At 44.1% G+C, this 18,604-nt stretch overlaps 1 protein-coding gene across 1 annotated transcript; it reads right to left on the minus strand.

Moving 5' to 3' along the window:
* Positions 1–12,300: 12,300 nt before the first annotated feature.
* On the minus strand, positions 12,301–16,663 carry avpr2b.1 (arginine vasopressin receptor 2b, tandem duplicate, 1). The gene is made up of 2 exons (XM_072683200.1): positions 15,759–16,663; positions 12,301–13,838 (listed from the first exon to the last, which is right to left on the minus strand). The coding sequence occupies exons 1-2, from the start codon at positions 16,591–16,593 to the stop codon at positions 13,639–13,641; spliced, it is 1,035 nt and encodes a 344-aa protein (XP_072539301.1). The 5' UTR covers positions 16,594–16,663; the 3' UTR covers positions 12,301–13,638.
* Between the last annotated feature and the right edge of the window lie 1,941 nt (positions 16,664–18,604).

An 18,604-nucleotide genomic window follows, 5' to 3' on the forward strand; every position in this document is an offset into this window, starting at 1 on the left:
ATAAAACCTAGAACTTAAACGACTGATTAAAAAAAACAACAAAAAACATCTAAATGTTTTATTTTGGTGTGTTGCCTTGGGAACAACCGCTTCTTTCCTTGGAAACAACTGGTTTCTACTGATTAAGAGGATATATAAACTTGTCTTGAAGGTCCGGAGGGTTTGTTAGCAGAACACTCAGGATGTTTGAGTTCCACATTTGGTCAAACCTGGGAAGCACTGATGTAATGAGGTTAGAGTGCCAAGCTACCCAACAGAGAAACCCCAGTACTGTTCACTTACAACCATAACTGCAATCAATAATGAACAGTCCTGACCGCTTATTTATACATCCAGTGGTGGAAGAGACAGCTCAGGTCTTGCGACTTAATAGGATATGAGAGACCGGTTCTGGACCGGGCTTTGTTTCCATTTTAAAAGCATTCCAGATGCTCGCACCATTTGTTATTTTAGAGTGTTACCGACCCAGAACGGCTAATCAGTCAACAACTGATAATTAACTTTCAAACAGATCGCTGGCCTGATAAGTCTTATGTTTCATGCCAAACATCCCGACTATTCTCCCAACAGCTGAAGCAGCCGAGTCAAGCTTGGCCCATATATTGTGAGGGTGCTGCATTGCAGATTGAGGGAATGAAGCTGGGGCCTACTGCGACCAATGAGACGCTTAATATTATTTAAATATAGCGTCATACCGTTTTACATTTGTATTTACGACATTTAGCAGATGCTCTTATGCAGAGCGACTTAGAAAAGTGCTTTGCTGTTTACTCAGAAAATACCCTAAATGTTACAGTGTGTGGAGCTTGGAGGCAGAGGCGGATGTTTTATTAAAACAAGGAAAAACAAACAGACTACAAAAAAAACACAGACTGGGGAAATAATCCAAATCCTAAAACTAACAAACTAAACAGAAACAGAACAAACAAACCCACCAAGTACTAAAACTAGCAAAGATAGCAAACAGGGTACAAAGAAAAAGACTGAAACGTCGCTAAAGACACAAGCAAACAAGCCAAGCTAACATACCGCAAGCATACAGCAAGCATACAGCAAGCATACCGCAAACATATCGCAAATATACCACAAGCATTCCGCAAACATACCGCAAATATACCGCAAACATACCGCACATATACCGCAAACATACTTCAAATATACCGCAAACATACCGCGTACTGGTGTAAACACATGATCATGCACAAGACCAGACAAGGGAAGGTTGAAACTAAGGGGAACTTATACACAGGGACACACAAGGAAAACCTTGGACTAACAAGGGGGCGTGGCTAGTGATGAGGCACAAGTGGAAATACTGGCGAACAGGCGGGGCTAGAACTGACACCTAAGCCAATTGGTATCGGCTAGGATACAAAAGATCCCTCAAAGCTCAGATACTACTAAATACAGAAGTCAGTCTGGAGACACAATACTCTACACACTCTACACTCTACACTCTACACACTAAGTACTTTCAGAAGAGGAGGGTCTTCAGCCTGGGTTTGAAGACAGCGAGCGTTAGACTCCCAGGGGAAGTTCGTTCCACCACTTCGGTGCCAGGCCAGTTTCAGAACATGACTACACTCATACTAATGCTATTTTTTTTTAAATTAGCACTTTATAAATACATGTATAAACGGTTAAATCAGCATTCACAACCTTTTTTATTTATATTATTGAATATTATTGTGTCAAGGCCAGGTTTAATAATATGCAAATAGTCAAATATTGTATTAAAGCCCATCGTAGGATCGGACAATGACAAAATATGACCTGACTGTCATTATGTCTAGGACATCATGGGATTAAAAGGGCCCCAATAATAGAAAACTATGTATCTAAGACATCAAAACTTGGTTATGGTTACGTCCCCAGAATTGACATAAGCCCAGTCCACTGGAGAAGGCATTTTTGGGCAGAACGACTATTTCAGAAAGGTATGGAAGCAAGGCTAATAAGGCTAAGACTTACACTGTCCAAGGCTTACACGGTCAATAGCTATGCTATGCTAGGTCAGGGTATTCAGCTGTGATTTGTAGAGGTGCCATAATCCAGCCAATGGAAGCAGAGTTTGATTGAGTTTCATTCAGAGGCAAAATAACAGGGTGGTAAACAGACTTAAATACTCAATACATGCTTCTGTGGAACCTGGAAGAGTCTCTCTCTCTTTTTTGTCCCCTTTCTGTCCTCACCCCCCCACCCCCTTCTCCCTCTCTCTCTCCCTTGTTCTCTCTATCCTGGCTTTCCTCTCGCCCTTTCCTCTTTCCCACCTTTCTTTTTCTCTACCCTGTCCTCTCTCTGCACCCCCCCCCCCCATTTCTCTTACCTTATTAATGGTTCAGTACAAATTGTCTGCATTAATAAACGGATCTGATTCATCAGTCATGTGTTAATGTTGTTACTGGCCTTTCTTCCAAGTGATTTTGATCATCACTCAAATAAACAGTGGATTTCTAGATCATAGGTCCCCAGAATGTTTAAAGTCAAGCCCTGAACGTACAAACATCAGCTATTATAAATGTTTCCCATCCAAAAAGGTGGACGTACAGTCATTCAACACTCCCTCTGCTCAAATCAGCAAAACATGAGGCCATATTTAGCCAGCACACCAGCATGTGGCTCTCTATTATCTGTGTAAATATAGGAGCTCAGCCTGCTGATCTATCTAACTGCTCTCACTCAGCTTGTCCTGTATCTGCTCCTGCGTTAGCAGGAATGGTTCTTCAGCAATGCCACAGAAGAACCACTGTTGGTTCCATGAAGAAGTGTGTTTGTAAAAGTGATGTTTACGTTACTTGATGTAAAGGTTGGTCACACTCGCACATCTCTTATAAGTATGGTTCTTCATGGAACCAAAAGTGGTTCTTCTATGGAGTCACTGAGAGCCCGAGAGGCTTTATTTCTAAGACTGTAATCCAGTAAAGTAAAACTTGTGTTTTTTTTCTGTAGCAAAGCAGTCGTTATTATTATTATTATTATTATTATTATTATTATCAATACTACTACTACTGCTAATAACATCAATAATAATGATAATAATAATAATAATAATAATACTGTTGTTGTTGTGGTTGTTGTTATTATTATTATTAGCAGCAGCAGTAGCAGTAGTAGTAGTAATAATAATAATTATTATTATTATTAATTATCTACTAAAAGCATGGTACAAAAACTTATTATTATTATTATTTATGATGATGATGATTATTTTTATTATTTATTACAATTATTACAATTATTATTATTATTATCTAACATCTCAACTAAAAGCATGGTACAAAAAACTGATTATTATTATTATTATTACTTATGATGATTTATTACAATTATTATTATTATTAGTTGTAGTATTTATGACCCAGAGTTGTTTCACAGCTAACATGGTTCGCAATGGTTGTTATGGTATCCCAGGTGGTCATTATATTGTTGCTATGGTATATCTGTTGGTTGCTAAGACACTGCTAAGTGGTTGCTGCTAAATGGTTCCTAACATGTTGCAACAGTGTAGGTGTGTGGTAAAATGCGGGGTGCCAAAACATTTGCCCAATAGCTTCTCCATTATTATAATATTTTGTAATAATAAATACGAATTTTATAATTATTTTTTAAAGTTTGCGGTGAGGCGCCGCCCTTTATCGATCATGAGGTGATGGAGAGGGAACTAGTTCGGTTTAGGAAGCTGGCTAGCTTGATGAAGATGACCCCTCTCGGGTTTAAGACCGCCGCTGTGAAACATGTCCTCTAGTTTCGCAGGCAGGTGTTCGTTTCTTCACAACCCTGAGCAGACTCTGGATCTCACTCTGCGGGTGAAGCACAGGGACAGCTCGTATGTGGTGTTTGCTACCACTGGCAGTTTACGTGTTTGAGTTTGGGGACGTGGGGCATAAAAGGTTTGTTGGGGAACTGCTGGACTTGCCAAATGATTTTTGCCATCTCCTTTGAGAACTCACTGGTCACTCCTTCTACAGAAGCTGGAAGCCTTGGTGTAGTCATGAATGATCAATTATCGTTATCAAGTCATCAGACCCCTGCAGCTTATCCAGAATGCAGCGGCACGGGTCGTCTTCAACGTTCCCAACTTCAGCCATGTCTCTCCACTGCTGTGTTCTCTCTTCACTGGTTTCCTGTAGCTGCTGCCCAGGTCATTAGATTCAAACCTCTGACTCTGGCCTACAAAGCCAAGACTGGACCAGCCAGCCCCTCCATACTTGATGGTGATGGTCAAAAGCCGATCTGCACCAAGAGCCCTTCCAGCTTCAAGTACAGCTCGGCTCGACCCGCCATCCTTTAAGATCCACGGAAGACGAGCGTCCAGACCTTTTTCTGTCCTGCACTGAAGTGGTGGAACGAACTTCCCCTGGGTGTCCGAACAGCAGAGTCCAACTCTCACTGTCTTCAAACCCAGACTGAAGACCCTCCTCTTCAGAGAGTACTTGGGTGAAGAATAGAGTATTATGGTCACCTTATTGATTTTTGTTTAGTCGAGTCTAAGATCAGAGGATCTTTGAATTTTTAGTCTATTCAAACTAGCTGAGGTTTTTCTTGGGTAAATCGTAAAGCACTTTTGTAAGTCGCTCTAGTGAAGATTCTCAGGTGAGTGAGATGGTGGGAGGTGTACGGGAGGCCGCTAAGTCTGGACCTGGTACAAGTATGTGTGCTGTTCAGCAAGTAGAGACGCCGTTAGATATTGTGCGTATTGTGAGTGCTGAGGGTGGGGATGTGGAGGTATTGGAGGAGGAGGCTGCAGGTCCTTCTGGCATTGTTTTTATGAGGCCGGACACTAGGGTGGCCTCAGTGACAGAGTCAGAGAGCAGAGGGAAGTGTGATGGAGTTGGATCTGGATGAAGAGGAGGAGGGATCCTACTCAGATTGTTCTGAGCTGTCGGACAGTTTGTCCAGCCCGGTTGAGAGGAGAGGTTTACAGTACTGCACAGCTCGATCAGTTTTTGAGAATTACTAAGGGCAAAAGAAATGTCTCTTTAGCTACTCACTTTAATGATGTCAGCAAATTTCTCAGAAAGGTGAATTGTGGTTTGTGTGGTCATCCAGGAAGCGATATAGGTTGAAGAAGTGGGCGACTGCTGTGCATAAAGGCTCGCTCTAATGCAGAACATCATGTCTGCTCCTGTTCTTTACCTTCTGCTGGTTCCTTCCTTCCCTGTTTTCTGTCTGAGCATTTTTCCAACTTTCTGTAAGGGAACTTCATGGCTTCTTCGGCTCCTTAAATATTAACGGTGAAGAAACACACAGTGATCCTGATAATGCAGTGGAGAGGGGGATGCAGAGGAAGGGAGTAGCAGTTTTGGGGCATGGAGCAAGTTGCAGTGGAGGTTCAGGTTGCAATATTGTTCCTCTCAGACATTCCTGGGAGAGTTTTCTCTCAGAAGGAGGTGTGTAAAGGACGACTGTTAAGGGTCGATGTGGATATTAATAGGTGGATAATATGGGGGGGGGGGGGGGAAGAGTGGCCGTCTTCACGTCCTTACAGAAAGAACTGTCACAAGTTTCCCAGGATGTTTTTGTTATTTTAGGTGGTGACTGGAACTACACAACGAATAGCGTAATGAATAGAACGGGGCGAGAGCCTTATGCTTTCTCTGCTGGGATATTAAAAAATATACAGTGCCACTTTAATTGTGTTGATTCTTGGAGGCTGAAAAAAAAACACTCTAAGAAACCCAACAATTTACTTGGGGTAAAGTGGTGGATGGGCAGGTCAGTGCTGCTCGTTTAGATCGCCTGTATCTTTTGAAAGACCACGTTAATAGTTTGCTTAGAGCCTCAATCTTTTCTGTAGGTTTTTCGGACCATCATTTGGTGTGGGTTCAGTTGTCCGCTGTGTACGGGCAGCACAGAGCAGCTTACTGGAAGCTTAATGTACAGCTCCTGCAAGAGCTCCTGCCTTTTGCTTGGCTTTTCAGCAGTTTTGGGGATGTGGAGGTTCAGGAAAGGGGACTATGATTGTCTGAGACAGTGGTGGGATGTGGGGAAAGCTCAAATCAGACTACTCTGCCAACAATATACTGCCCTATCCACCATGGAAAGGAGGAGGGTTCTTTTGGACCTTGAAGCTAACATTAAAAGACCAGTTAGTGGGTCGGATGATCCCTCTGGGGTGTAAGACCACCACTGTGAAACATGTCCTCTCGTGACCAGGGTCTGGATCTCACGCTGCGGGTGAAGCACGGGGACAGCTCGTATGTGGTGTTTGCTACCACGGGTCTTCAACGTTCCTAAATTCAGCCATGTCACTCCTCCACTGCTGCGTTCTCTCTTCACTGTCAGGTCAGCTCTACTCCTTAGCCATTAAACCTTTCCTGCTACAACTGAAAAAGACAGTGAAAGGGGTCGCAGTTTCAGGATGGGGTGGCATTTCAGCCTTCTCTGTATCAGCTTATGCTGATTATGTTACTGTGATTGTGAAGGAGGACAGGGATATCCAGCAACTGCAGGATGGTCTCCGTTGTCATAAAAAGGCATCACCTGGTAAGGAAAACTGGAGGAAGTGTGAAGCTTTGTGGTGTGGACTGGGAGGTACACCCCCTGGCCTACCTGGGGGCCTAGTGTGGGGTACACGTGGGTTGAAGGTGCTGGGAGTTTACCTGGGCTTAGGGGAGGCAGTCACGCTGAATTGGGAGGGTGTTTTACAGCAGACTGTTAGAAAGCTGGACAGGTGGAAATGGCTGCTCCCTCAAGTGTCATACCGGGGTAGGGTGCTGATCATTAACAACCTCGTGGCATCCACCCTGTGGCACCGATTGATGGTTTTAAATGCTCCATCTGGTCTGCTGACTGAGGTCCAGAGGAAGATGGCGGACCTTTTTTGGACTGGATACCACTGGACGAAGACTGCAGTGCTCTATCTACCTACTTATGAGGACGGGCAAGGTTTGGTGAACCTTGAAAGTAGGGTTGTGGCTTTCAGGTTGAAGGCTGCATGGAGGCTGCTCCATCATGATGATATGGAATGGAGGACTCAGGATTTTCTCAGGATGGAGGACTAGGAGTGGGCTCCTGGGTGCGGGAGGAACCTATCTTTCACAATCCTGAGATAAGGATGGGCATGGATCTATCGTCGAGCTTCAAGTTGGGCCACCTGCTGACTCCAGGTGAAGGCAGATGGAAGACACCGCAGCTCTTGTCTCAGCAGACTGGTGTGAAGTCATTGAGGCTGCTGGAAAGGTTTGTGACCCACTTCCTCCAGCGGCCAGAGGGATGTTGGACCAACTGCCGAGTAAGGAGCGTCCTCCCTTTCCATGGCTACAAGTGTCTGCGGCTGTTGGTGACTGGCAAGAGGGAAGGGGTAACCTCCTGACCTTTTCTTCTCCGAGCTTAGGTGAGTTCTCGACTGTCAGCAGTAAGGCACTGTATGGAGTGGCTTTGAAGATGAAGAATTTTGGTGCCTTGGGGGAGGTAAGAGATGGCACCAATGGCATGGTCTCTTAGGTGAGCACAGCATGGCAAATTTCAGGTGGCGAATTTTGTACAAACTGCCTGTGCCCAAAAGAGCTGGCAACCTGCAGTGGAGGATAATCCATAGGTCCTTGGCCACGAACAAGCATGTTGCTCACCTTTCTTTCTTTTTATATTTCTCTCGCTCTCTCTGCAACTTTCTTTACTCAACATGTTCTCGTTCTCGTTCTCTCAGCTCTGTGTACCGTACCAGTCACCCCTTTACAAAGGTGTGACAGAGAAGTGCCGTTTGCCACAGTCTTAAATGCTATGACAACCAGGTGTGCCTGGTTGGCACTGATTACCCCTAGGGGTTCTGGGAATTGGAGTTCCCTTGAGTAACATTGCCTCACCACCGTCGCCCTCTGCAGGTAGGCGGCAGCACAGTCTGACCCCTTACAGAACCATGTTTTTAATAGAGACGTGTGAGTTGTGTTTTCTCCTTCAGCATGTTTTAAGATTCCCTGTTTCTACAGTTTTCCCCGGTACTGCCTGACCCAGCTCTCCACACATTCATTCATTCACACCACACTCGCTACTGCATAGCTGTGCATATAAGACTGCTTAACCTGCATGAGCTTTCTCATTAACACAGAGCATGTGTCCTACAATCGCTCACGCTATCACAACTCTCACACCACCTGCTCTCACAATCGCCACAGCTCTTCATTATCTCACTCTTTCTGTTCTCTGTTTCTTCTTGTTCTTCTGTTGTTTGCTCTGCTGTCCAGTGTTGAGCAGAGGATGGGTTCCCTTATAGAGTCTTGGTTCCTCTCAAAGCTTCGTCCTCTCAGTGTGAGGGATGTTTGTTGTGAACAGAGGACAAATTCCCTTAGATCAAGAGGAAGAAAGGCTCAAAAGGGATGGACTCACTGGATAGCACAACAGGGCATCTCACATCCATCAATCCAGCCTTCAGTTTTAATAAGATGCTGAGTCCCCACTGAGGAAAAGCTTCCCCACATGATGCTGCCACCACCATGTTTCACTGTTGGGGTGATTTTGTCAAGAAATGGGAAGCGTTGAATTTAAACTTTGACTTTATTGTTATTGAGGACATGGAAAAGACGTGGTAAGGACGTGGTACAATAGACCAGGAAGACCAGGCCTGATGTTGTAAACTGCGTCCCATATCTATATAAGGTCTACAGAGCAATAATGAGTACATCAGTTAGTGTTCAGGTAGGGAGAATGGTATAGACAGCTTATGCAAAGCCCCCCTTTACCCCATTCAGTGGTCAGAACCTTTTAAGTCCTGTAAGTTGGGAGGTAGGGCCTCCATGAGCTTTGGGTCCATGAGCACTGAGGAGCCTTGGGTATCCATGACTCTGTTGCCAATTCACCACCCGGCCAATATGCTCACGTGGGGCTCACAAGGGTGGAATGTGGACTGGGTGGATTCCAGGTGGGCTCTGAGTGGGTTTCTACATGTTGGGCTTTCCAAATGAGCCCCATCATTACATCCCAGCTTAATTCAGTCCCATCTAGGACCCACGTTTAACACCTTCTGGTCCCATCACAAACCCTGGTGGGCATCCATATGTAGGCACCCATACAGACCCCCACATGGGCATGTTATCTGGGTAGTTGTCTTTCCTTGGACCTCTATGGGTAAGTACTGACCATTGACTCAATGTATACCAGGAATACCCCACAAGACCTGCCTGCCTTTACCAGCGGTGGCTCAGGGGTTAGAGCTCCGGGTTAGCTATTGATGACAGGGTTGTAGGTTCGATTCCCGGCTTGGCAAGCTGCTATTGTTGGGCCCTCAAGCAAGGCCCTTCACCCTTTCTGCTCCCCAGGTGCTGGAGTTGGCTGCCCACCGCTCTGTGTGTGTTCACTACCACAGATGGGCAAAATGTGGAGGAGACATTTTGCTGTATTTGGTACAGTGACAAATACGTGCACCTTTGATGTTTCTGAAATGTTTTGACCCAGTTGTCTAGGCACCAGTGTTCGGTTCTTGTCAAAATGCCTCTTACACTGGTCCATTTCTCCTGCTTCAACACCAACATCACCTTCAGGAACTGACTGTTTACTTGCTATCTTATATTTCCAGCCCATGACAGCAGTCACTGGAACCAGATAATCAGTGTTCTTCACTTCAGCCTTGGATTAAACATTATGGCTGATTGGTTTATGACCTGCATCGAACAGTAAAGTACCATCCAATGTTTATGATGGTTTTGGCAGTGATTAAAGAATACAAGACTGTGGTCTCTGCTATCCCACTTCCCATTTTTCACAGCACTTTTCATATCAGTGATATTTCCCCCTGAATGGCACACTGGCGTTTATATTTGAAAGCCTCCTATAGCAGGTCCACTTTATTTCGCAATGTGGGCCAAATGCATCACTGTCATCAGGCAGGCATTCGTGGAAACGTAACACATTTCATATTATAGACTGAGGCGCATGCTTGAGTGCTCCATTTCTGTGTTGTATATTTGTGCCATGACTGGAACAAATTAGGTCTCATTCACATAGCATATTTGCCACATGATGTACTAGTGAGCGAACTCCTGTTCAGGAGAAAATGCATCAACTCTAAACAGATGAAATACAATCTATAATACATTGTATATATATGTGAGGCTCCATTGTTAAAACCAGTACTATTCCCAACAATAAACTGGCTTCTACAGTTTCCAGGCCCCACAACTCTACCAATTCTGCCAGAATACTTAATTAATGCATTAATTAATGCAAAGGCCCCTATCAGTCACAGGTCCTTAGAATCATCCAACCCTCCAACCCTCCAACATCCAAAAGGCCTTCTGTGTCCAACATGCTTTGTACAGTCACAGAGGTGTTGCATCTTTCTCAGCCGCCGTCATTTCAGAGACTTCTTTTCACAAGCTAATAAAAATAATGAATATCCTTGATCTGCTAAAGGATTTTTTTGAAGACGCGTACAAAAATGGGTGCTATGAGGTCAAACTTGCTGGTGAGTTACAAAACCCACCCAGAAAAATGCTAGGACTGAAGACATAACCCTGAGGTTCTTTGATCTTCAACCTCTAATGCCTCACAGTGTTACAAATAAACATTCCTAAAAGGGTCTTGGCTTTGATGTGTAGTTCTAGGACAACACTTTCATGGCTACAGAACCTTTACTGTATGCTGAGGTTCTTTAAATGACGAAGGAACCACTAAATCACTATTTGTGTTGCACACATAGGGATTTGACCTACAATTGAGCACATACTGGGGGATAGGGGGGGGCAGTTAGCACTCATGCCCAGAGTGTTGAACAACCCTGGCTGTGGCACCTGGGTAGCAGTTGGGGTTTGGTTGCATTGCTAAGGGGCACTTCAGTCCGAAGGCTCATTCGCTCTTCACTACGCTTCAGGCCACAGCTGCCACCTGCAAAAAAGGTAAAGGTTCTGTCACCTGTAAATATTTTCTAAATTGTTGAAACCAAGAATCATTTAGAATTCTATATTGTATTATTGTATTATATATATATACTGTGAGGAAAATAAGTATTTGAACACCCTGTGAAAATCAATGTTAATATTTGGTACAGTAGCCTTTGTTTGCAAATACAGAGGTCAAACGTTTCCTGTAGTTTTTCACCAGGTTTGCACACACTGCAGCAGGGATTTTGGCCCATTCCTCCACACAGATCTTCTCCAGATCAGCCAGGTTTCTGGGCTGTCGCTGAGAAACACAGAGTTTGAGCTCCCTCCAAAGATTTTCTATAGGGTTTAGGTCTGGAGACTGGCTAGGCCACTCCAGAACCTTGCTATGGTTCTTACGGAGCCACTCCATGGTTATCCTGGCTGTGTGCTTTGGGTCATTGTCATGTTGAAAGACCCAGCCACGACCCATCTTCAGTGCTCTAACTGAGGGAAGGAGGTTGTTCCCCAAAATCTCGCAATACATGGCCCCGGTCATCCTCTCCTTAATACAGTGCAGTTGTCCTGTCCCATGTCCCATTGCATGGAGCCCCAGTCCGAGAGAGATTGACAGTCATGTTTAGCTTCTTCCATTTTCTAATAATTGCTCCAACAGTTGATCTTTTTTCACCAAGCTGCTTGGCAATTGCCCCGTAGCCCTTTCCAGCCTTGTGGAGGTCTACAATTTTGTCTCTGGTGTCTTTGGACAGCTCTTTGGTCTTAGCCATGTTAGTAGTTGGAGTCTTACTGATTGTGTGGGGTGGACAGGTGTCTGTATGCAGCTAACGACCTCAAACAGGTGCTTCTAATTTAGAATAATAAGTGGAGTGGAGGTGGACGTTTTAGAGGCGGACTAACAGGTCTTTGAGGGCCAGAATTTTTGTTGATTGGCAGGTGTTCAAATACTTATTTGCAGCAGTAACACACAAATAAATTATTAAAAAATCATACATCGTGATTTCCGTTTTTTTATGTCTCTCACAGTGGACATGCACCTAAGGTGAAATTTTCAGACCCCTCCATGATTTCTGAGTAGGAGAACTTGCAAAGTCGTAGGGTGTTCAAATACTTATTTTCCTCACTGTATATATATATATATATATTAAAAAAATATTTTGGGAATAAAATCATGCAACACAAACAATACTTTATTTTTGACTCCTAAAGGAACAATCAATCAGCAAAGCTGCAAAAAAAACCAAACAAACACATATTACAGTATAAATAATGAGCGCAGGAGCCTTCTCAGAAACCTCCAGTATTGCCTTATTAAAGCGGGATGTTCAGTGAAGCACATTCACATCACTTCATATGCAAATTGCCTTTCTTCTGTTCTCAGATCTGTGTACTTTACATTAAGTACTATTTACTGCATACTTTAATGAGTATAAATAAGTACTGCATTCATACTCATTAAAACTCACACTAAGCTGGATTCCAAAAATGAACTCAACACTAATGATAATATCATATTATATATATATATGATATTATGATATATATGATATATATATTATATGAATTATTCCACTGTAATAACACATTTACATAGCGACTTTTACAAACCCAAGATTGCTTTACAAATACAGATAACAATACAACATACATGATTTCAACCCTGAGGATTTGGCTGTAGGGATGTCCTAATCAGGTTATTTCGGCCCGATCCAATCCGAATCAGCCGACTGATCTCTGTGTGTGTATAAATAATCCAGCCCCACAGTTTAGATCAGACAAGCTGCTGATTAATGGGTTCAGTAAAATCTCTTTATTTTCAGTATCAGTTTCTATAATCAGACTTTCTGGACTGACTGATTTAGTTTCGTCGAGACTTTTCTTAAAATGATGTTTTATAGTGTTTAATATCTGATAATCCAGTCTGATCTCCTCCCTGACCAATCAGCTCCCAGCTCCTTTACAACACTGCAGTCTAATCACTTCCTGTGTGTGTGTGTGTGTGTGTGTGTTGTGGTACACACTCTGTACTGATATCCGTGGTTTACTGGTGTGTAATAGCTGGGTTATAGTGGGTGAATGTGCTGTGTGTGTGATTAGGGTTCCTATGGCGTGTATGTGTGTGTGTTAGCATTAGCGTTAGCCTCCTCCACTCGGTTCTATATTGGTTCTTCAGTGCTGGTTTATAAACACAGAAAGGCGAGTGAGAGGTTCTGCGGTTCTCCCGCTGGTAAAACAGTCAGAGCGTTTCAATGAGAGTTTTATAAAGGGTCAGATATTATGGTCTGTTTTCAGGTTCCACTGTAAAATAGCTCCACACTGCAGAACCTCAACTCCTTTATTTACCTTCTGAGAACGTCCGCACTGCTGCTGGCTGCAGCCGGCTGGGGATAATGTCCATTGATGGTGACTTGTGGACACTAGATGGCGCTCTGAAGACCAGCGTTAAAACAAATATTTATAAACAGGATCAGGATTAAAATAGCCAATACCCGATCCATTAAAATACGTCAGGATCAGCCAACTCCTGATTGAGACATCCCTATTTGGCCTGTGCTAAAGAACATGCGTTTTCAGTCTGTACATTAACACAAAATAAATATGTTCAAATCAATTCCTCATTTAATCCAGCAGCACAAACTGACCAGATACAAACACTGCTTCTCTTAAACCATTACAAATGAAATGACCAACGTAAACATTGATTCCAACAGTGACTGAAACATCAGTGCAATGGCTTTTATTTACAGCATGGGTGGTAATTTCTCTTTGATTGACAGGAGAACATCATCAGGTGAGCGTCCAGGGTCTCTAACCCTTCATTTTCATTTTACCTACAGTCAGAGAAACTCTTTAAGCTCAGGTAGACAGAACTGAGTATAGTGGCCTCTTCAGACACCGAGCACTTCTTCTCTTTGTGTCTGGAACAAAGACGGGGTTTGGGGAGCTCTCCACTGAAGAGCAGGTAGATGCAGGGATTGGCGCAGCTGTTCAGACTCGCCAGCAGCATGAGGATGGTGAACATAGCAGCTGCAGGTTAAAGCAGAATGAAATCAGTTCACAAAGTAAACGTGGACAAGCTTACATCCCATCCCACAGAACTGAACAATGACGCTCTAAAATTGGCTGTTTTTCATTTTATTTGAGAAGAATTTCAGAATTGTAATCCAACCCTGCACTGCTTTGTGTGTCCTGTATGCTGAATGGTCGTGATTTGAATTTCTATCCAAAATTCATTGTCTGTATAATGTTGGAGCCTGAGGTCAACCCAATGTTGGTCTTTGATGGATACACGACTTTGATTTCCAACCAAAATCCAACATCTGTTCAACGTTGGAGCTGGAGGTTAACCCAATGTTGGTCTTTGATGGATACAAGACTTTGTATTTTTACCATATCGCCCAGCCCTAAGTACTAGTACTAAAACACACATTAGCCTACACATTAACAATAAACACAAACTATACACACATACACACACACTACACACATACACACTCTACATACTCTATATATACACTATACAAACTCTATATACACACTATACACTCACTATACATACTCTATATACACACTATACACTTACTATACATACTCTATATAAACACTATACACTCACTATACATACTCTATATGTACACTATACACTCACTATACATACTCTATATACACACTATACACTCACTATACATACTCTATATGTACACTATACACTCACTATACATACTCTATATACACACTATACAATCACTATACATACTCTATATACACACTATACAATCACTATACATACTCTATATACACACTATACAATCACTATACATACTCTATATATACACTATACAATCACTCTACATACTCTATATATACACTATACAAACTACATACACACTATACACTTACTATACATACACATATACACACTATACACTCACTATACATACTCTATATATACACTATACACTCACTATACATACTCTATATATACACTATACACTCACTATACATACTCTATATATACACTATACACTCACTATACATACACTATATATACACTATACACTCACTATACATACACTATATATACACTATACACTCACTATACATACTCTATATATACACTATACAATCACTATACATACTCTATATATACACTATACAATCACTATACATACTCTATACAAACTCTATATACACACTATACACTCACTATACATACTCTATATATACACTATATACACACTATACAATCACTATACATACACTATATACACTCACTATACATACTCTATATATACACTATACACTCACTATACATACTCTATATATACACTATACAATCACTATACATACTCTATACAAACTCTATATACACACTATACACTCACTATACATACTCTATATATACACTATATACACACTATATACACACTATACAATCACTATACATACACTATATACACTCACTATACACACTCTATATATACACTATACATACTCTATATATACACTATACAATCACTATACATACACTATAACATATGTGTCCAAACCGGGCAGGACGGGTAAACCGGGTTCGACAAGGAGAACTTGGAATGACATACTGTGTGTTGTCATAGCAACGCTTCATCACTTCCTGTTAGCACAAAACGGGCTTGTTTGCTTGTTAATATTGTGTGTACTAATCTGCCAAGTAGTGTGTAGTATGCAACTGAGATGCAGCCAAGTTTTTTGCCTGTGCCTTGCGCAAAAGTTTAAGCACCCCTAATTTCCCATAGTAAACAGAGACACTTTATAAATAAATACTGTTAATTTGCCTAATTTTACATTAAATATGGTATGTACAAAAAGGCAATGTCGCATTTAATACTATTTAATAAAGGCTCCACGCCCCCTGTGTGTGAACTGGTACCCGTATGAAGCCCCCCTTTACGGTCCCCCTTCACTTACACTCAGTGGGCGCCTCGCTGTCCCACACGGACCACAGCTGCACGGTGAAGAAGGGCGCCCAGCAGGCCACGTAGGCGACCACGATGACCACGCTCATCCTCACGGTCTTTACGCGCGCTCTGGAGAGGCCCGGGGCGCGCGTCTGCCCCTGCACCTCCCCGCAACGCGCCTCCACGCTGGCGCGCACGGCGCGGCAGATGCGCACCTGGCACGCCAGCACGGCGCCCACGGGCACCACGAAGACGGCGAGCGCAGTCCACGTGACGTAGGCGCGCAGTCCCCACGGCTCCGTGAACTCGGCCCAGCAGTCGAAGACCCCCGGCGCCACCTGCACGCGCGAGAAAATGAAGATCTGCGGCAAGCCACCGGCCAGCGCCACGCACCACGCCGCGCCCACGGGCGCGGAGCAGCGCGCACGCCCGCTGCGCCTCAGCCGCGCCATGGGGTCGCACACCGCGCGGTAACGGTCCGCCGTCATGGCCACGATCATGTAGGCGGACGCGAACATGCCCACCACCTGCAGGTACTTCACCAGGCGGCACACCGGGTCCGGACCCACGAAGCGGTCCGTGATGTCCCACACGAGCTGCGGGCACACCTGGAAGAAGGCCACAGTCAGGTCGGCCACGCACAGGTGCAGCACGAACAGGCGCATGCGGGTGAGGCGCTCGCGACGACGGCGCAGCAGGAGCAGCAGGAGCGCGGAGTTGAGGAGCGCGGCGGTGACGAAGATCACCCCCAGGAGCGCGATCTCCACACGGGCCAGCTGCTCGTCTCTCGGCGCGTCAGTGGCGCGCAGCTCCAGGCTGAGGTTGCTGAGAGCGCCCAGGGACATTCTGCCTATGTCGGGTTATAACGCTTTAACGAAGCTGCAGACGGACGTCATTCTTCGTCTGGACTGCTCCAGGTCAGCTCCAGGTCTCAGTGGAGCGCGCGCTTTTGAATGGGAGCTTCCAGATCAGCTGGTAAAGTGGCAAAGGCTGTGAGGTGGGCGGGGTGGGGGAGGGGGGTGAACTACCAGCCAATCGTAGCAAGAGGAGGGCGGGGATTAGCGAAATACCCGGATAGGGTATCCTCCAAGTGAGGAGCAGCTGTAACTACACTCTTTTTCACACCAAGGAAGTCAGTCAGTCTGCCAACCAGCCAAAACATTAGGACCACCTGCATGCCCAACTCGCATGCCACCAAGACCAAGACCTCTGAAGGTGGTATCTATGGTAGCTGGCACCAATGCCTGCCTGCCTGTCTCTCTCTCTCTCTCTGTCTGTCTGTCTGTCTCTCGCCCCACATCACTTCAGTGTGATGCAGGCCGGCACAGGCTTCTGCCAGCCCATACATTAGGGATGGGTACCCAGCACTTTCCTCCAAGTGAGTTGGTTGCCACGGCGACATCAGTTGCATCAGTGTTCACATCTAGCCGAGTACAGTCCGAACTCTACACGGCCCGTGTTATCAACGATGCATCAGGACATGCCTTGTGTGGACTTGGGGCAGCCGAATTTCCCAGAATGCATTTCTCACCACACAGCGCCATCAGCGCCCATCCTCGGGAGTCTTGCCAAGTCGGCTAGTCCCAACTTCCAGAATCCTCTCCAACCATGTTCTGATGTCCTGATTCTAATTCTATACAATACAATATAAAATGATGATCATTATTAGATTATTAGATTACCTTAATCCATATTTCAGCATAAATTAAGTAGAATCTGCCCTCTGAGCTCAACAGTAGCATCGCTGGATTTACGTCGCTACAGAAAAACAGCTAATACATCACTAGGCTCTGTAAAAAGAGAGACCTTTGCAGAGCCGGAACAAGACATACTCGAATTACACGGCTGCTTAGAGGCCCAATCCCACTAGGGGGAGCCCAAGAGCTCCAAGATATCATGTTATAAAAATACATATTTTAAAAATAACATTTGATAATTAAACATAAGCGACATTTGGCACACTGATACTAGCTTAATCAACTCCTGCTGTTGGGCAAATGCAGCTACGCGCCGCTTGGTTGGTCGATAAAGGCCCGGGCCCTTCAGCGCATAGGAAACATGAAGCATCTGGTACCGAAGTGATGGTATGGGGGGGCCCCCAAATGAAAATCTGCTTAGGGCCCCATAAAGACATGGGCCGACCCTGGACCTACGGGTGGAAGTTGGAGCCAGACTTGCGAATTTGCGAATTCACGTTAAAACACGCAATTGGATACAAATTGCTGTGCGCTTCTGAACTGGCCACGTCCAGATAACTGAGGGAACGGCTGTGGTTGTAACAATAAGCACTGAAGAACAGGTCCTACTGTTAACTGATTACTTTAACAGCACAGGGTAAAGCTGTCCAATCACAGCGGACTAAAGATCATAGAGAACCCTGTTCTGTTCTCAAGCACAATTACAGACCGGCGAGTCAGACATGAGCACCTAGCAGCATTACTCCATCTGAAAGTGTGTGGAGTTGCATGCCTTAGGCAGAGAGGAGTTATACTGTTCATTAGAAATGCCCCCAGGACCACTGTCTGATGCTTCATGACGTAGAAGGATGAAGACACAACAAAGCAGGGCAACCAAAGAGCTCGTTAAAGAGGCAGAACTGGAACTGGGCCTGATATCTATCCCGTATCCAGTCCAAGACATCTGCCTGTTAGCACATGCTCAGTTAAACCGTAAAATAAGCCAATAGTTAACCTGGTCTACAACGTTTTGGTCAATATTTTGATTTTATATGTTGTATTAATGTAATACCTTATTAATAATAATAATAATAATAATAATAATATTATATTATTATTTATATAATAATAAATAATGAATTAAGTGATTTATTTTCATTTTTCTTATTTAAAAAAGTGT

This window comes from Salminus brasiliensis, chromosome 7, assembly GCF_030463535.1.
Source record: "Salminus brasiliensis chromosome 7, fSalBra1.hap2, whole genome shotgun sequence".
Lineage (NCBI taxonomy): Eukaryota > Metazoa > Chordata > Actinopteri > Characiformes > Bryconidae > Salminus > Salminus brasiliensis.

Coding starts and splice junctions, on each gene's coding strand:
- avpr2b.1 (XM_072683200.1), bottom strand. CDS start 16,593: ATGTCCCTGGGCGCTCTCAGCAACCTCAGCCTGGAGCTGCGCGCCACT. Junction 13,839..15,758: donor CAGCGAGGCGCCCACTGAGT/GTAAGTGAAGGG, acceptor TTTAACCTGCAG/CTGCTATGTTCACCATCCTC.